General features: G+C 35.9%; 1 protein-coding gene across 3 annotated transcripts in view; it reads right to left on the reverse strand.

Moving 5' to 3' along the window:
* The window catches only part of CUL1 (cullin 1), a 121,464-nt gene that overhangs the window by 20,771 nt on the left and 81,510 nt on the right, over window positions 1-19,183 (reverse strand). For all 3 annotated transcript variants that reach the window (XM_074193459.1, XM_074193460.1, XM_074193461.1), the window contains exon 9: window positions 13,374-13,504. In XM_074193459.1, coding sequence (XP_074049560.1) covers window positions 13,374-13,504 — 131 coding nt within the window. The remainder of the gene's footprint in view (window positions 1-13,373; window positions 13,505-19,183) is intronic.

Below are 19,183 nucleotides of genomic sequence, written 5' to 3' on the forward strand. Positions count from 1 at the left end.
TTCCTGAAAGTAAGGGTAAGCATATTAACAGGGAGAAAGTCCTACAACTATCTGAAGACAAAAGGTATTGGAGTCAAGACCAGTTGTATTGGTTTGTTATTTCATTTAGGTAATAGGTTAATGATAAATAAACATGCTCTACTTTTTCTAATAAGAAATTCAACAAAAATGTTTAAACAAAAACTTTCACTCATCAAACAGGACCTACTAGGTGCCAGGGCAACAGGGATGGCAAAACACAGTTCCTGCCCTTGAGGAACTCACAATCTAGTGGGGAATGGGAGAATGAAATATGGTGATCAAGCCAACATATGTCCTCACTGACTTTATACTAGGCAAATAAATCATTAACAGAAGGATGGTACTAGAATTGAGAAAGCTTGGGGAATGACTTCCTATAGAAGGCAGCATTTCAGTTAAGACTTAAAGGAAGGCGGGGGTGGGGGAAAGGCAGTTCAGAAGATTCAATCCAAAGAAAAATTCTAAAAACGTTTCACAAATATAATTTATACTATATCAAATATTTTTAAAATCTCTTAAATTTCTTAAACACAATAAATCAAATTTAGCATATAATTGAGACGTAATTCCTTGTCAATCACATTATATTCTAATTCCTCGCCCCAGGAAGGAGCAACTGGGGATACCAATAGATAAGAGGTGAGCTAATCTTACCACAGGGACATGGAGCACAAACCAACTTTGATATAGTCCTGGGCCTACATCCTGGAAAATGAAAAAGTGGGGAACTTGGGAAAAAAAAAAAGAGAGAATTGACCAGGTCTACAATAACAACCAGAGGACCAAGTCAGCTTTCCATTCAAGGAATACTTAAATGAAAAATGTCACGGGGTGGGTGGGTGGGGAGCCTTACTCAAGATGCCAATTTGTTTTTGTTTTTAATTTAATATTTATTCTTATTTTGTACAAATTTTTTATACATTAATAGAATATTCTTGTTTAAGAGTAAACAAAATGCCCCCCCCAAAATACAGACTTGCTTGAGTGATAAAGGGGGGGAAGGAATTATTAAAAAAAATAGTAATAATTGTAGGTATGGCCAGGTGGCGCAATGGATGGAGCCCCAGCCCTGGAGCCAGGAGCGCCTATGCCCATATCCGGCCCCATACACCCAACAATCACCCAGCCGTGTGACATGCAAGCCACCCCAACCCCACTGCTCTGCAAAAACCAAAAAAAGAAAAAAAACCCCAAAATAAAATAAAATAGTAATAATAGTAGGGGTGGCTGGGTGGCAGACAGAACATTGGCCCTTGAGCCAGGACCACCCGGGTCCAAGTCCATCCTCAGACATCCAACGTTCACCCTGCTATGTGGCCCCAGGCATGCCACCCAGCTCCATCTGCCCTGCACCCCCCCAAAATAATAATAATAATAATAAAAAAATGTGCTTGAGTCGTTGTTCCAATACCAACAACTCTGTCACGGGTGGATCGCATTCTTTATGGCAAAATGGCAAAAGTTACTTCCATATTTTTCCACTGTTGCCATTGCTGATCGCAACTCCCTCCTTTCTTATTTCTCCACTACCATGTACTCTATTTTCTCTCTCCTTTCACTCTGACTCTGCTGTAGGGTTGCTGAGTGGCGCAGCAGACAGATCCCTGGTCCTGGGGCCAAGAAGCCCTGAGCCCCCATACCACCCTTAGGCCCAGCATCCACCTGGCCCTGTGGTCCCAGACAGGCCATCCAATCCCAGCCCCTTGCAAGAAGTAAAAAAGAAAATGTGTTATATCTGACCACTCTCCCCCCATGGTCCATCCTCTCCTCCTTCATTCACATCCCCACCCCTTCCCCCATCACCCTCCTCCTTCTTACTCCAGATGTCTATACCCCATTGAGTATATATGCTGTTTCCTCTCCTAGCCACCTCTGATGAGAACAAAGTTTCCCTCATTCCCCTTTGCCTTCCCCCATTCCATATCATTGCAATAGCTCATTTTAATAAAGAAAAATCTTATTATAGGAAATATCTTGGCCTATTCCCCCTTTTCCTTTTCTTTCTCCTATTACATTTCCCTTTTTTCTATTGACTCCATTCTTAGCCCATATTTTATCTTCAAATTCAGCTTTCTCCTGTGTTCCAACTATAAAAGTTCCTTCTACCTGCTCTATTAACTGAGAGGGTTCATATGAGTATTATCAGTCTCATTTTTCTATGCAGGAATACATGCAGTTCATCATCATCAAGTCCCTCATATTTTCCCCTTCTCCTCCAATCTCCATGCTTCACCTGAGTCCTGTATCTGAAGATCAAACCTTCTGTTCAGCTCTGGCCATTCCAACAGGAACATTTGAAATTCCCCTGGTTCATTAAAGTCCATCTTTTTTCCCTGGAAGAGGACATTCAGCCTTGCTGGGTAGTTCATTCTTGGCTGCATTCTAAGCTCTTTTGCCTTCCCGTATATTATATTCCAAGCCCTATGAGCTTCCGGTGTAGTTGCTGCTAAGTCCTGTGTGATCCTGACTGCAGCTCCATGGTATTTGAATTGTGACCTTCTGGCTGCTTGTAATATTTTTGCTTTGACTTGGGAGTTCTGGAACTTGGCTATAATATTCCTAGGGGTTGGTTTTTTGGGATCTCTTTCTCGGGGGGATCGGTGGATTCTCTTCATTTCTATTTTGCCCTCTGCTTCTAGGATATCAGGGCAATTTTCCTGTAGTAATTCTTTGAAAATGAAGTCAAGGTTCTTTTCCTGATCATGACTTTCAGGTATTCCAATAATTTTTAAATGATCTTTCCTAAATATGGTTTCCATATCAGTTGTTTTTTCAATGAGATGTTGCACATTTTCTTCTAATTTTTAATTTTTTTTGGTTTTGAAGTATTGAGTCCTGATTTCTCATAAACTCAGCAATCTCCCTGAGTTCTATTCTTTGTCTGAAGGATTTGTTTTCCTCAGAGAGCTTTCTTATCTCTTTTTTCCATCTGGCCAATTTTGCTTTTTAAAGCATTCTTCTCCTCAATAACTTTTTGAACTGTTTTATCCATTTGACCTAAGCTGGTTTTTAGCCTGCTATTTTCTTCAGCATTTTTTTTGATTTCCTTGACAAGGCTGCTGACTTCATTTTCATGTTTTTCCTGCATCTCCTTTCTTTTCCCAGTTTTTATTCCAACTGCCCCATTTGATTTTCAAAGTCTTTTTTGAGCTCTGTCATAGCCTGAGCCCAATTTCTGTTTTTTCTTGGAGCCTTTAGATGCAGGAGCTTGTGCTTCCTCATCTTCAGAATGAGTATTTTGATCCTTCTCGGGCTCATATGCAAAATATTTCTCAATGGTGTTCCTCTTGTTTCTCTGCTTGCTCATTTTCCCAGCCTGGGCCTGGTTTTGGGGTGCTTCCTGAGCTTTTGGGACCCTCCCACAAGGGTCTCAGTGTGTGAGGCTCTGTCCTCCCTCCTGGTCTGTGAATGACCATAAATACCTCCCTCTGCCACGGGGCTGAGGTGGGGGGTGGGCCCTGCTGTTCTATGGGGGGGCCTAGATTGCGATCAGGACCTGAATGTGGTCAGAGCTCCAGAGTTCTGTTCCAGGGGCAGAGGACAGAGCTGGGCAGTCTCTCTCTCTCTCTTCACTCCCCTTCCTAGGTTCAATGGGCTCATGCCCTGGGGGCTCCTGCTTACGGGTTCTGCCTGCTTCTGTTTCCTGGAACTGGACTGTGGTGGCCATGCTTCTGGCTGTGTGCCCTGAGGGCTGGGCTCTACGCACTCGCTCTGGCAGAGGTCTCCCGCTGTTCCCCCACTTTGTGCCTGGTCCTCCCCAGGGTGTAGATCAGGAAACTCCCCCGCTGCTGAGAGCTGCGGCTCCCAGCGCCCTGGGGCTGCCTCCAGGCGGCTGAAGTTCTTTCGCTCCCAGGCTACCCCTCTGGCAGGCCGCACCTCTGACCCCGGGGAGCAGAGCCTTTCTGCTCTTTTCCAGGTTACCTTGAATAGGAGAACTGCCTCACTGGGTCCCTCTGTGGGTTCTGTCTCTCGAACATTTATGAGAGAGCGCCCAAGACACAATCCGCCCTTGTCGCTATCTTGGCTCCGCCCCCTGATGCCAATTTGTAGAGAAAGAATTTGTTGGGGTGAGTCTGTCACTAACCTTAAAAGAATATAGAATTTTAAGTAGTCAATAAAATACATAGTTCTACCTCTTTATAGCTGATATTTTTGAAAGATTGGGGAAGAGGTAGGGAGACAGGATAGACTGCAATCAAGCAATAAGTAGATATACACATACATGTGTATATATAATTACATGTATACATATAAAATACATTTACTTTGTCATGCAATTATTTAAAAAAAACAGGTTAAAACTGTATCCTACTTCATTTTATTTAAGTCACTATTCTTTTTTTTTGCAGTCTATCTGTATTCAGTCTTTAACAGTAACATACACACAACATGTAAAAGCACAAATTCCAGGAAAAAAAAGCAACCAATCAACCAAACACAAATACCATGAACTATGGAGCCATAATAGTCAACTCTACTTCTCTGCATGCAAGTAATCCATTTTGTCAGTTACCTGTAATACATTTTTAATCCTAGTCTGGATTCCCCCATCACCCAGCATGTTTCTGAAGTGAATTAATATAACAAAAAAAAATAAATAGGACAACACATCTTACTGCCTTAAAAATAATATGTACCTAAACGAACTATGAAAAAATTCTGATTAGCTGTTATTTGAGGATGAACTTAAGTTACTAGCTAATTATAGGTTTTCTGTCTTCTTCAGACAAACAGACCATAAGATGACTTCATCCAAGGGATTAGAAAACTGGTCAATGTGATAAAGATCATTTAATTAATTCACTTATTAAGCATCTACTATGTGTAAGGCACTATGGCTATAAACAAACATATGTTAAATATGTGTGAGATGAGAGATAACAAGTATCAAGGAGAGGTTCAGGAAAAGTGACAGGAGACATTTGAGCATGGAGAAATAATTTTCACATTTTTTTTTTTCTTTGAGAGGAGAGGAAGAAAAGGGAAAAGAGCAATGGTTAGAGGAAAAAACTTCAAAAGGAAGAAAAAGGCTATTCTAGGAAAAGTAGAAGCAAAAACATGGAGATGTAAGATGGCAGGGTAGGAACTAGTAGACTAGTGTGATTGAAATATATAGTACATTAAGGATAACGTTGTAAAGACAATATTGTGGAGACCTTTAATGATAGATTAAGCAGTTAATATTTTACTTTTTGGCCCAATAAGAAGTTGCTGAAGAGTTCTAAATAGAGCAACCATGCAATTAAAGATGAGATTGAATGATTATCCCAGTTAAGTACTCAAAGAAGGGTAGTGGTGGCTGCTGACTCCCTGCTGTGGGGCACCTAGTAAGTTAACATTAATAAAATTGACTATGTTCCTAAGATATGTATCTAAGGTGTGATGGAGAAAAATCCTTAGACTTGGCAAACTTTGTGGTTAGGGCTACTACATAATTTTGGATATTATGATATTACCAGAGGGAACCTAGATGAAAATGCTAAAGATTTCGAACTCTTGGGCAATAAACTGAAGATCTCTGGTTCACAGCTTGTATTTTTATTCCTCCTGCTTAATCAAAGGCAAGGCTGCAAAGGAGAAAGGAAGCTATGGGAAATGAATGACCAGTTAATTACCTGAGAATTAAAGTTTGGATTCTGGCATGATCACTGATCAACTGGGTAATTGAAATCACTTCAAGTCCCTGGGTCTCAGTCTCCATAGCCATAAAATGAAGGTATTTTACAAAATGACTTTTAAGGTCCTCTTCCCTATGATTCTATGGATGAATGAACCAATATATTCTGGATTTCTAAATCAAGGATTAATATACTATAAGGCTCCTAAACATGGATGAAATAAATACCTCTAACAAGAGGTGGGAAAGTATTTTCCTGAAGTTTTTGAAACCTAATTAAAAAAAGCATTATACTAAAAATTGGCAGGAGTAAAACTGCATATACACAACTTAGATCATCAAGAGTATAAGCAAACAACACCACGGGGAAATAACAATAATGGAGGAAGTAAAGCAGGACAGATATCTGCCAAGTTCTGCAGTAGAGAAAATAAAACCATGGTCTCAGATGTCTAAACAAAATACAGCAAGACCAGCCAGAGAGCATAACCTTAAGGAGGCAAATAGGAACTAATATTTATTCCTGCTGCCAGGTGGGATATGATATACTCTATACCATCATGTGAACCATCTCCTCTTCTCTCACAGATTGCAAAATAGTCTGAGTGTTAATCTCCTTCTGTCTAGACTATTGAAATAAATTTCTTTATTGATTGCCCTTGCAAGTAGTTTGTCCCTTCCTCATTTCAACCTATAATGAAATAGCAAAAAACCCTCCCAAAGTACAAGTGTAACAAGTTTACTTCTCTAATAAAAATGGGAAAAATCTTATTCGCTTTGTCCTGCCTTGGGGATAAAACACAAACTTCTCAGGCACCAATTTAAAGCTCCTGATAACCTGACTTCCCCCTTCCCTTCTCTTTCAGTTTTATTTCATATTTCCACCCGCCATATATTCTATATTCCTGCCAAACAACACTATTTGCTGTGGCTGGACTGTTCTATATTCTATCTCTGAGCATTTATTTCCATTTAATACAACCTTCCCATCCCTGGGCTTTCATAAAGTATCCACTTAGACTCCAGTACATGCAGATAACCTTATCTGATTCCCCCCCCTCCAGCTGCAGGACTCTTTCCTTTCTTAATTTTCCAAGTAATATACAATATAATAATTGCACCCTTGTTTTATTTCTGAAATAATGGAGATCTATGCATACTTCTAAGGTAGGAGAGACTGCAGATATTAGTTAGAACAGAAGGAAAGCTGACTTTTAAAATGCAATTTCTTTTCACAAGGAGAGATGAGGAATAAAGGGATCAGAATGCTGTAAATGTAGATATAGCCACAGCACCAGCTGGTTTCACCTAACTGATTTTCTAAGTAACAATAAAGTAGATGGGAATATATTTAAAGTGGCAGCACATTTTTGGGGAAAAATCTCCCTCTTCCTTTGAAATAGAGAAAGGTTAAGAAATAGGTATATCAAACTAGAAAGGACAGAAGTAGACAGTATCTAATAATCTTAAGGTTCTCAGTAAAATGGGAAATGAAGTTAACTGTTGAAAAAGGTGATGACCTAAGAATGAAGGCTTTTTGTGGTGGCAAAAAAAATGGAGATTGAGGGGATGGATGGATGCCCATCAAATGGGGAATGGCTGAATAAGTTAAGTTCTATGAATGTTATGGAATACTATTGTCCTATAGAAACCCTGAATGGTTAAACTCTAGAGAAGCTTGGAAAGAATTACAGGAACTGATGCTGAGTAAAGTAAGTAGAACCAAGAGCACACATTTTAACAATATCATTATGGTTGATCAGTTTTGGGTTTTTTTTTGCAAGGCAATGGGGTTAAGTGGCTTGCCCAAGACCACACAGCTAGGTAATTATTAAGTGTCTGAGGCCAGATTTGAACTGATGTATTCCTGATTCCAGGGCTCGTGTTCTATCTACTGTGTCACCTAGCCACCCCGAGTTGATCAGTTTTGATGGATGCAGCTTTTCTCAGCAGTTCAGAGAACCAAAACAACCTGGAGCATCTGATATCGACAATGCCATCCACATCCATAGCGGGGGAAACCTCCCAACAGAATCTGAATGTATACTATATTCCCTTTTTAAAAACTTCTCTTATGTTTTTCTTCATATCTCATGGTTTTCTTTCTTTTCCCTTAGTCCTAATTCCTCTTACAAAAAAATAACTAACACATTAAGTACAAATGTATATATACAACTTTTACCAGACTGTTTTGACAACAAAGGGGTGGGGGTGAAGGGAGGATGGTAAAAAATATGTAACTTATAAATTTGCAAATGGATGAATATTAAAAAACTACCATAGCATGTAATTGGAAAGATAAAATAAATTATCAATTAAAAAAAGAGAATGGGAGCTCAAGGAAAGGTACAACAGCTTAGACTGATTAATAGTGATAGAATAAAAAGACTAACGAGTCTTAAGTCATTTTATTAGTTTCTTAGCCTGCTGGGCTGAGAAGTTTAAGAAACAGTTGACAAATGTACTGAGAATCTCTCCCCAAATCTTTACTAACATTCAATAAAGTCTAACTCAGATATTTTTCTATGACTGGTTTAGAGACCAGCACCATTAGATTGATTGCGAGCTCCTTGAGATCAGGAACCAGTTTTACTTTTTTCGCCATTTTTCTTTTTTCTTTTTGTTGCAAGGCAATGGAGTTAAGTGGCTTGCCCAAGGTCACACAGCTAGGTAATTATTAAGTATCTGAAGCCAGATTTGAACTCAGGTACTCCTGACTCCAGGGCCAGTGCTCTATCCACTGTGACATCTAGCTGCCCCATTTTTCTATTTCCAATGCCCACCAGTATCTGTCACATAGTAGGCATTTAAAGTGTCTTAGTAATTGACTAACCAGCACCTGTCTTTGGCAAGTTATTTTGTTTTGCTTTGAAATAGTTCATCAAACATTTACTACTGAAGGTATTTACTTCTTAAAAATCATCAACTTAAAAATAGAGCCATTTTCATCATGTCTTGTTTTTCTCGTATTTGGCTACCAATCTCCATCCCTGAACCATTTGGGAGTCACTGATTTGAGGCTAATAATACTGTTCTTTGACATTAGCCAGTCAACAATATTCAACATGTACACAAAAAACAATTGTATAGATGGATATGAAACAAAGAGACAATCATAACAGTACAAAAAGTGACAAATTTTTTTCACAGTAGCACTAATTTCTCCCCCTTAATATATCACACAACACAATCTTACCAAATATAGCTTATTTACCTTTCTCTTTTTTTAGGTTTTTTTTTGGTAAGGCAATGGGGTTAAGTGGCTTGCCCAAGGCCACACAGCTAGGTAGTGTCTGAGGCTGGATTTGAACTCAGGTACTCTTGACTCCAGGGCTGGTGCTCTATCCACCGCCCCACCTAGCCGCCCCTACCTTTCTCTTTATTGCTATAACTTCATACCTTCTTTTCTATAAATTTTATCAGTCACTCAGGTATTATCTATTTGTTTTTTAATTTGTTTCCAAAACTGGAAATGTACCCTCTTTTAAATCATTTATAACAATGTTAAATAATATGGAGCCGCTAGGTGGCACCATGGATAGAGCACTGGCCCTGGATCAGGAGGACCTGAGTTCAAATCAGACGCTTAATAACTGCCTAGCTGTGTGAGCTTGGGCAAGTCACCTAACCCCATTGCCTTAAAATAAATTTTAAAAATGTTAAATAATAAATGCTTGTTGATTAAAATCAAACTAGGACCAGAACTAATCTTCAATGATTTACACACCTGTCCCTTCCCATCTTTTCTTTCCTGGTACTTACAAAATATTGTCACCCTCACAATATGCTGGGGTTTTGCCTATACAAACTTGGTGAAGACTTTTTTTTAAAAGTTCAAACTAGTTATTCCTATATATGTTTATCTACAAATAACTATTCTAGATGAACCCTGGTACAATTTACTGTCATCAAAGCCACACCGCCTGTCAACCAAACAAGTGTGTTGCAGTATATGATGATGTTACAATTTATCATAATTTCTATTGATTTACTTCTCCTAGATGTTAAAGAGTCAGTGGTTTTACATAAGAAAAGTCAGAAATATTGCTTACTCTGACTATTTTTCCAAATTATTTAGAACCCTGAGGAAATGTAGGAAAAACAGAGTTCTGCTTCTTAATTTGACTAAACAAGCATCCTAAGATGGTTGAATGAAGATAACAGTAGAGGGTATACAAGATATTTCATCAAAAAAAACATAGCTGATTTTTAAGGATTAATACCCTTGTGAAAGCATTTCATTGAGCAGCAGTTTCTTCTTCCTGAATCACTTATCAATTAGTTATCAATTTCAGTTGTTATCAGTCTTGAAGGAAAACAGGGAATACTGGAAGAGAAGGTTTTTCAGGTTGAGTCTTTTATATATCTAAGAATACCTTATGAGATATGAAATCCCTCTAATTCAAAATTTGTGTCATCTGGAGATATGTTATATTAAAATGTTTTTTCTATCACTGGTGAAAAGTTTTTAAAAAATAATAGCTGCTATTTTCATATTGCAATAGTTTGCAAAATAACTCTGCATATAGTCTCTTCATTTCCCTCACTTTACATATTAAAAAACTGAAGTTCAAAGAGGACTTTGCTTATGATCACAAAGACAGTTATTGATGGTCAGTTGGGTAAAATCTGAACCCTTGTGCAGTTTCTCATACATGATATTTCATCTCCCAGCTATTTTTAAACCACCCCCCAATACCTGGAATGCAATCTCTTATCACCTCCTTCAAAGCTCATTTTACAGACCCCACTCCTCAAAGACCTTTCATTTGTAGTCATTTTCTCCTATAGGAAGGAAGCATCTTGAAAGAAGAGATTTCAATTTTGTCTTTGTGATCCCTAGAGCCCAGCACACAGTAAGAGTTTAAAGTTATATTTAAAATGTTAGAAAGCAATTAATTTTCTACAGTAATATTTTCCTTCAATGCTACTTTTTATTAAAAAGACATTTCGTTACTTAATATAGTGTCAAATAAATTAAACAAGCACTTATTACTGCAGAATTTTATTAGCAAAAGTCCATTAAGCACTAGTACTATATTACTAAAATTATCTCTCTCTATCCTAACAGTTTGGATTGCTTCCTAATTCAAATATAACTTCTCCTTCATCATTACTTCAAATTAGTGAGGTTTCATTTACAAATTATAAAAAACTGAATGCAGAAAAATGACTATATTAATCTATTTATAATGCATAATAAAATTAATGCCTACTAAAATTTTTGTTAGAATAAAAGTTACATATTCCAAAAAGTATGAAATTAAAGTTTATATTTAGTGAAATCATTATTCAAAAAACATCAGAGCAATATGGAATGTCAAGAAAGGGAACTAATCTGTGGGTGAAAATGGTTCTAACACTATTGAAATACTTTTTTAAAAGGAAAAGAAAAGTGACAAGAAAAATTATTTCTGTTAATAGAAGGTTAAAAAAAATACAATAGACAAAATTTTGTGGTAGTATAAATTTTCTTCACCTCTAGAATAAATAATCAATTTTAGGAGGTTAATTTAAAAAGAGGGGGACACACAAAATAGGGAATACAAGACAGGCTTCAGTCAGGAAGACTTGGATTCAAGTACTCATTTCAGATGTTCTATTTTACAAGGGGTACAAGGGCAGAAAACTCATTTCTCATTTGTCTGAACAACTTCACTAAAGTCTCCAGAAAGTTATCTTTTTAGGATCATTACATCCACTCTGAAACTCACACTTACCCAGAACCCTTGAATTCTCTCCTTCTGACTGAAGAGGGTCAACATGAAAGAGATCTTCTGTTTGAGGATGATGCCCAGGACAGATACCACATCAATTTGCATTGGCTGCAGTAATTCATCATTCCCTTGTGCAGGATGCCCTCCTTTTCTCACATTACTGTCCCCCTTCCATCCCCATTTCAGCTTATTTTCTGTATTTCTCACCCATTAGATTAGATCTTTTCTTAAGTGTAATATACATTTCTAAGACCACCACTTCTTATTTTGTCTTCAAAGAAGACACACACTATTTTGTAAGTTCAATGTTTAACACAGCACCATAAACAATAAATAGACACTAAATGTTTACTGATTGACTTTTTGATTGTAGGACTCTGGACAAACCACGGTCTTTCAGAAGGCCCAGGACATCCTCTAACACTGAGTTGTGGAACAGAGCTCTGTTAATATGCATCAGTAAAGGAAACTGCCTCACCAGGAATTCCTGAAACTAATGAAATCACAGATCCATAGGACTTCTAGCCCAAATCCAATACACAAAAACAAAAATAATGCTAATGCTATCAAATGGCTATAGAAAAAAAAGTTTAAGTCACTTAATTTTTAAAAAAAGTTATTCTCAGAATTGAAAGCAGTTAAACCTCAATCATTGTATTTCACCATTCCCTTTAAGCTGGAGTAAGCAAATATGTCACACATAAAAGGGGTTGCTGGTAATTCAGAACTACAGAATATAAATTTATTCACTGCACTTGAATAAATTCAAATGCCTTTTCTTATTTATTATGCCTCTGTTTCTGAGACAAACAAGAGATACCTTCTGGTTGGTTTCTTCCAAAGACAAATAATTTTACTTAATAAGCATAGATAGTTCAAATTTCTGACAAAACAAATTTTTCAGTTTTAAGGCTCAATGACATTAGCCAGGCAACAATATTCAATATTTACACATAAAAAAAACAATTGTGTAGATGGATATGAAACAAAGAAAGAGACAATCATAACAGTACAAAAAGTGACAAATTGTTTTCACATGTCTATATCTCCTTTCTAGTTTCATAACTAAAATCCTGGAAAAAGTTGCCTTTACTTTTTTACCCTATCATTTCTCCTGCAATCTTTCCTCTAATTTTATCACTCAAATAAAATTACTCTCTCAAATGATCAATGATAATCTTAAACTGCCCTTCTCTCTTCTTCTTCCATTGTTATAAATCTTGACTTTTCTGCAGTGTATGATACTGATTCTTTCTAGGTTTCCATGACACTAGTCTCTCTTGGTTCTTTTTCTATATCCTCAAACATGAGTGATTAAAGAAATATTACATATTTCAAGGATGTGCACCAATATAAAATCTTTTCCTAAGCTTAAGATAGTCAGATAACTTTATAACACCATTAATTCTTATTTGGTTAAAGGAATGATATTTTATTATCTCTGTAGTTAACCTTAAACTTTACAGAATAACCTTATGTGTTAGATACAGATAACTATTCCATACATGATAAACATACAGATAAAAGTTTTTAAATCTATAGCTTGAGAATGGTTAGAGGCATAATAAAAAGTTATTTGAAGTTTTCCTTGTCTTCCTGGAGATTATCAAGCTTGTTTTCTTCTAGTTTAAAGACTCAAGATAAAAACAGTAAAGCAGGATGAAAACTAAATCAATAAATCATATAACTGCTAATAATAAGAATATTTTACCTGGACCTTTGCAGAAATAGCATATAAATATGCAAATTATAAAATTATAACCAGGGGACTCTTTCTATGAAAAATAAAATTAAATGTGCTAATAATAAGAATATTTTACCTGGACCTTTGCAGAAATAGCATATAAATATGCAAATTATAAAATTATAACCAGGGGATTCTTCCTATGAAAAATAAAATTAAATGTGCTTCTCAGTAAAGTTCTAGTCAAAATTAACTAATGCAAATATTTAGCACTTAAAATTATTCATTAATGTATACCATTATATTTTCCCAAATTCTCTTAAACATTACTTACATTTAAAGCAGCCTCTCCACATTTTTCAATTGCAGCTAGACCCTGATTATGAATATGTGTTTCCAAAAGTTTTTTCAATTCTCCAAGTCCATCTTGAATTCGAGATACAAGATTATACATGCGTCCCAAATCTAAAAGAAAAACAGAATTATTTCTAGAAATGCTCAGTAAAATTAATTATTTTTTGTCAGTTCTCTATCAATCTCAAAGTACTAAAAAGGGAATTGCTTTGCTAAAATGTAGTGAGAAGGGTCCAAATAACCTTAAATTTTTCCAAATCTCCTACTATATACAACCTTGAGACAAAAAAATTATAGAAAAAGTTCATTCATTTTGATTACTTTACAACAATCATGAAGAATAGTAGGACTTGGGATTTGGGGTACATTCCCCAAGAAAAACGTATTTCTTTACATGTTCTACTACTAAAGAATATTTTAAAAATTTTGCTCGTGCATAAAGAAAAATTAAATTATATGCTACAGAGCTATGACTAAAAATTTCCCCTAAAGTGCATCCCTTGCTCCCTTCTTTGTAGGTGAAGAATTCCAAGACCTGACTGATATATTAGCTGGCTTTCCAAAACTGCCTTTAAAATTCTCTGTCTTTGGGGAAGCTAGATGGTGCAGTGGTGGATAAAGCACTGGCCCTGCAGTCAGGGCAAGTCACTTAACCCCATTGCCTTACAAAAACAAACAAACAAACAAACAAAATAAAAAAAAATTCTTTTTTTTCAAGGAAATATACAAGGAAGTATACAGCCTCCTGCATTTGCAAGGGGTGCATGATCCCCACTAATGTGAAAACCCTGGAATAATTCTAAGCCTGAACTCAAATCTTTTAAAAAATAATTCTGAAAAAAACAAAAAAACAAAAAAATAACAATTGATTTATTTAACAGACAAACCAAGTAAAAGAACAAAATGAACCCCAAATAGTTGCAATTTCTATATGAGAAAGAAGAGTGTCTTGCATATCATGTGGAATTTTTGCAGCCATAGATGTAGCTGCAGCAACTGATTCACATGGATTATTTCCTTCTTCTATGTAAAGATATAATCTTCATGGTGGAAGAAAATTCATATGACTGAGTTTGATGGTAGAGAGTTAAAGAGGAGGAATTTCCAAAGACTGTGGAGTCAGTTTTCTAACAAAATTTGATTGTTTATAATGAATTTATGTGTGTACACTTATGGTAGTAAATGAACAAAACAGATGAGTATTTTATAGTACATATGCATTTATGGCTTACTAAATTTTTTTTTTTAATTTCTTTACATAGGTGTCTGCAATTTGTAGGAGACACACCTGTAAATCTCCAAAAATTTCCATTTAATTTTTGATGGCTAACCCATGAATAATTCAACCATGACTATGAAATCCACAAATGTCACAAGATGACTGTATTAGAAAATAAACATGATACAGAAATAAAATGTATTAACAAAAACCAGATGCATTCATATATTAGAAACCTACTTTAAAAAAATGAAAGCATGTGCAAAATCAAAAATATTTGTAACCTCACAAATTTTTCTAAAACTTAAAATGAACGTATATAAAAAATAATAGAGTAATAAAAGTACAAGATTATGTAAGAAAGATACATTAACTCCAAAGGAAGAAGCTCTTAATTTAAGAGCTTAATTAATTCATCTTAATTTAAGATGAATACTGAAGTTTAAAAATATTATACAGCTGATTATAAATCAATATTCAAAAGACAATGCTTTTCATTAATGGTTTGCTTGAAGTATATTGTATTCCAAATTATTGAATTCCTATATTTACTTCTGATATCTCTTCATGTCATCACTGTCTTTTTTCATTTTCAACCTTAACTTCACCTTTTACAATCCTTACTTTCCTTAATTTCTTCTTCAAACTCAAATAATTTTCAGTTACATTCATGGAATTTGAAATATAAACACTGTCAAACCATTAACCAAAAAATTCTGGATTTCTCTGATCTTAATCCAAAGACAAAGCAATGCTGAACTGGTTACTTTGAAGGAATACTCATCAATTGAGGGGAGAAGGGGAGGAATTGTAGCATCATACATTTTGAGTTGAAAGGGAACGAGGAGGTGAACTTGTCTTGTCCCTTCATGTAATAAAGAAATTAAGGCCCAGAGAAGTAAAATGACTTGCTTGAGATCACAAAGCTAATTAGTCAGTGCAAGACCTGGGATTTAGAGCCAGGTCCTTTTGCCTCCAAATATAGTACTTCTTTCACCATATCCTTATTCCTAAGGATAAAAGGAGTTTGAGATAAGACTAAGGAATGAGATTGAGGCAATCAAAACTTTTTTTTAAGTTATCAAAAATATTGTGCATGCATATTAAAATTTATATTTAGTATTTTAGAGGGAAAATGTGGCTAACATTGAACTTTCCCCCCAAAAATCCCTATTCACAACATATAAAATTTCAAAGTTCTGTGTAAGAGTCTTAGAATTATGGTTAAGAACAGGATTCCCCTTACTTGAGTACAACAATGTTTTCTTATTAAAAGAAGATATACAAGATAGCTGTATACAAGATAGCTGGGTGTAGTGGCCACATTAGTGGCGTAGAAAGCAGTTCAACCACTAGCAAATTTATGCAAGGAAAGGTGGCAGTCCAAGGATGGTTCTACCTTCACAGACTGGCAGAAAGCTACAAGCTTAGATGAGGGGACTATGCTTACTGCAGAAAAGCTTAAGTTCTTACATCCTTTCACTTTCACTCCAAGCTGTAACCTGGGGCCTTTGAAGTACTTTGGTAAGATGGAATGCTGATAAAAAGTAGTGTGTACATCCTTTCACTTTCACTCCAAGCTGTAACCTGGGGCCTTTGAAGTACTTTGGTAAGATGGAATGCTGATAAAAAGTAGTGTGTACAGATACAAGAATTTATTTTGGCAGGTCAAAGAAATATACATTAAGGTAGAGCAGGAGTGGCTAGGTGGAGCACTGGGGTGGCTAGGTGGTGCAGTAGATAGAGAACTCCCTGGAGTCAGGAGTACCTGAGTTCAAATTTGACCTCAGACACTTAATTACCTAGCTGTGTGGCCTTAGGCAAGCCACTTAACCCTATTTGCCTTGCAAAAACAACAACAACAAAAAAAAAACCTTAAAAGAAAAAAAGGTAGACCAGTAACAGCTTGTACTCTCCTTGACTGTAGCCCCTCTACCTTGTTATTAAGACTCAAAGCAAGACCATTTCCATGGATTAGTATAATAAAGCATCAGCACACCCTTCCTACCTCAGCTCTCTTAGCTCTGTCCTGTTCTGCTCCAACAACAATCACAAGGACAGGACACTTTTTTAAAATAGAATACCTTTCTCAAACATCTTTGGGGATTCCCTCCATTCACTCTCCTCTCCCCATAACCTTCATTTATCACCTACATACGTTTTCTTGTCCTCTTCCTTTTCTCTGAGGTATTCATATGTTTTAATTGAAATGTCACTACCTACATGAGGATTTTGGTAATGACCTTGGAATTACCTTAAACTCCACATAGAAATAATATTTTGTACATGTAATCACATATTTAAGTTACCATCATATTACAATATTACATATTACCACTATCATGCCACATTCTCCTACCAAACTATAGGAACCATGTCTTATCTAAATTCTATCTTGAGCACTAGAGTATTTTAAATTTGGAATATACTAGGGAATCAATGAAAAGTCCTGAGCAGAAGACTGACAATCTTATTTGTGAAAAAAGGAAAGTTAATTTGACAATAATATGAAGAGTATATCTGAAGAGTAGAGACTACAAATGAAACTATTATGAGTTTTTAAGAGACAAGTGGGTAGAACTTGGCTTAGATTCACAACAGAATTTAATTAAATAAACACTTATTAAGTAATAGGAATACAAAGACAAGATGGTTCATGCTGTTATGAGGCATATATTCCACTTGGGCATAAGTGTGTCTTGAAAAGGAGAAGCAATCTATACCCAGATTAATACAAAGTGGAGAACAGAGGGGTCAAAAACAATCTAGGTATTACAGAAATATTTGAGGAGGGAAAGAGTACTACCAAATAGTAAGGAATGATGCGGGAGTTCACAGAATTAGGACAAGAAGACAGTGTGAATATGAATGAAGTTTTGAAGACAGATAGAAATGAGGCAGGGAAGTGAAAAGAAGTTTCAGATTGGCAAAAATGACAAAAACCCCAAAATGATAATTTTGAGAAACTGCAGGAAATCAGACACACCAATGCACTGCTGCTGAAATGGTAAAATGCTACAATAATTCTGGAAAACAATTTAATACCATGCCTAAGTTAGTACACCAAGTCCTTTGAATTAGCCACATAACTATTAGCTTTCTTTCACAAAGGGATCAGATGAAGAGGAAAAAGAGCCTTATGTACAAAAATGTTTACAGCAGCTCTTCTTGTTTTATCAATGGATGAGAAATTAAAGGAATGCTCATCAATTGAAGCACAACTTTATAAATAACAGTATATAATGTAACAAAAATGACAGTTTTGGGGCAGCTGGGTGGCACAGTGGATAAAGCTTCAGTGTAAGTAAAAAAAAAATCAGGGGTAGTGATCCTGATCACAGACAAAGCAAAAGCAAAAACACATCTCATTAAAAGGGATAAGGAAAGAAACAATAGCTTAAAAAGCACCACAAACAATGAAGCTAAACCATTATTTAAACATGTATGCATCTGGTGGCACAGCATCTAAATTCTTAGAGGAGAAGCTGATTGAATTACAAGGAGACATAGACAACAAAACTGTAATCATCATCATCATCATAATCATTATTATCCTTCATTTTTCAAAGAATACCACAACATCAGAGGTGGGTCATGATAAGCACATGGGGGATGCTATGCTAAGTCACCAGCCTCACTTTCTCCTCCAAATCTACCTGGGTCCAGTGGACAGATATGGATCAGGACAAGTGGAGATGGTCTTGGATGTGGGGCAATCAAGTTTAAGCAACTTGCCCAAGGTCACACAGCTAAGAAGAATCAAGTGTCTGAGGCAAGATTTGTACTCACATTCTCCTGACTCCAAGACCAGTGCTCCATCCACTGCATGACCTAGCTGCCCAGACAGCAAAACTATAATAGGGGAATCTCAACATCCCTCTTTCTGAATTAGATTAAATCTAACCACAAAATAAACAAGCAAGTTATGAAAGTGAACAAAATCTTAGAAAACTTAGATATGGTAGACTTCTGGAGAAAACTGAATGGGGCACCTAAACCAAAACTGACCATGAACTAGAGTATAAAAACCTCCAATCAAATACAGAAAGGCAGAAATATTAAATGCATGCTTTTCAGATCATGATACAATAAAAATTACATATAATAAAGAGCCATGGAAAGATAAACCAAAAATTGAAACTAAATACCAAATTAGAAATTTTTAACATCAAAGGAGAAATTAATAAAACTGAAAGCAAGAAAACCATTGCTCTAATAAATAAAACTAAGAGCTGGTTTTATGAAAAAAAAACCCAATAGATAAACCTTTGGTTAATCTGATAAAAAAAAGAATACCAAATTAATAGCATCAAAAATGAAAAGGGTGAACTTACCACTAATGAGGAAGAAATTAAAGAGATAATTCAGGGCTATTTTGCCCAACTGTATGCCAATAAATTTTTTAACCTGAGTAAAATGGATTAATATTTATAAAAATACAAACTACCCAGCTTAACAGAAGAAATAAAACACTTAAATAACCCCATTTTAGAAAAAGAAATTGAAGAAACCATAAGAAAAAGACTCCAGGTCAAGATGGATTTACAAATGAATTCTACCAAACATTTAAG

This window comes from Macrotis lagotis, chromosome 7 (assembly GCF_037893015.1).
Source record: "Macrotis lagotis isolate mMagLag1 chromosome 7, bilby.v1.9.chrom.fasta, whole genome shotgun sequence".
NCBI classification, from domain to species: Eukaryota; Metazoa; Chordata; class Mammalia; order Peramelemorphia; family Peramelidae; genus Macrotis; species Macrotis lagotis.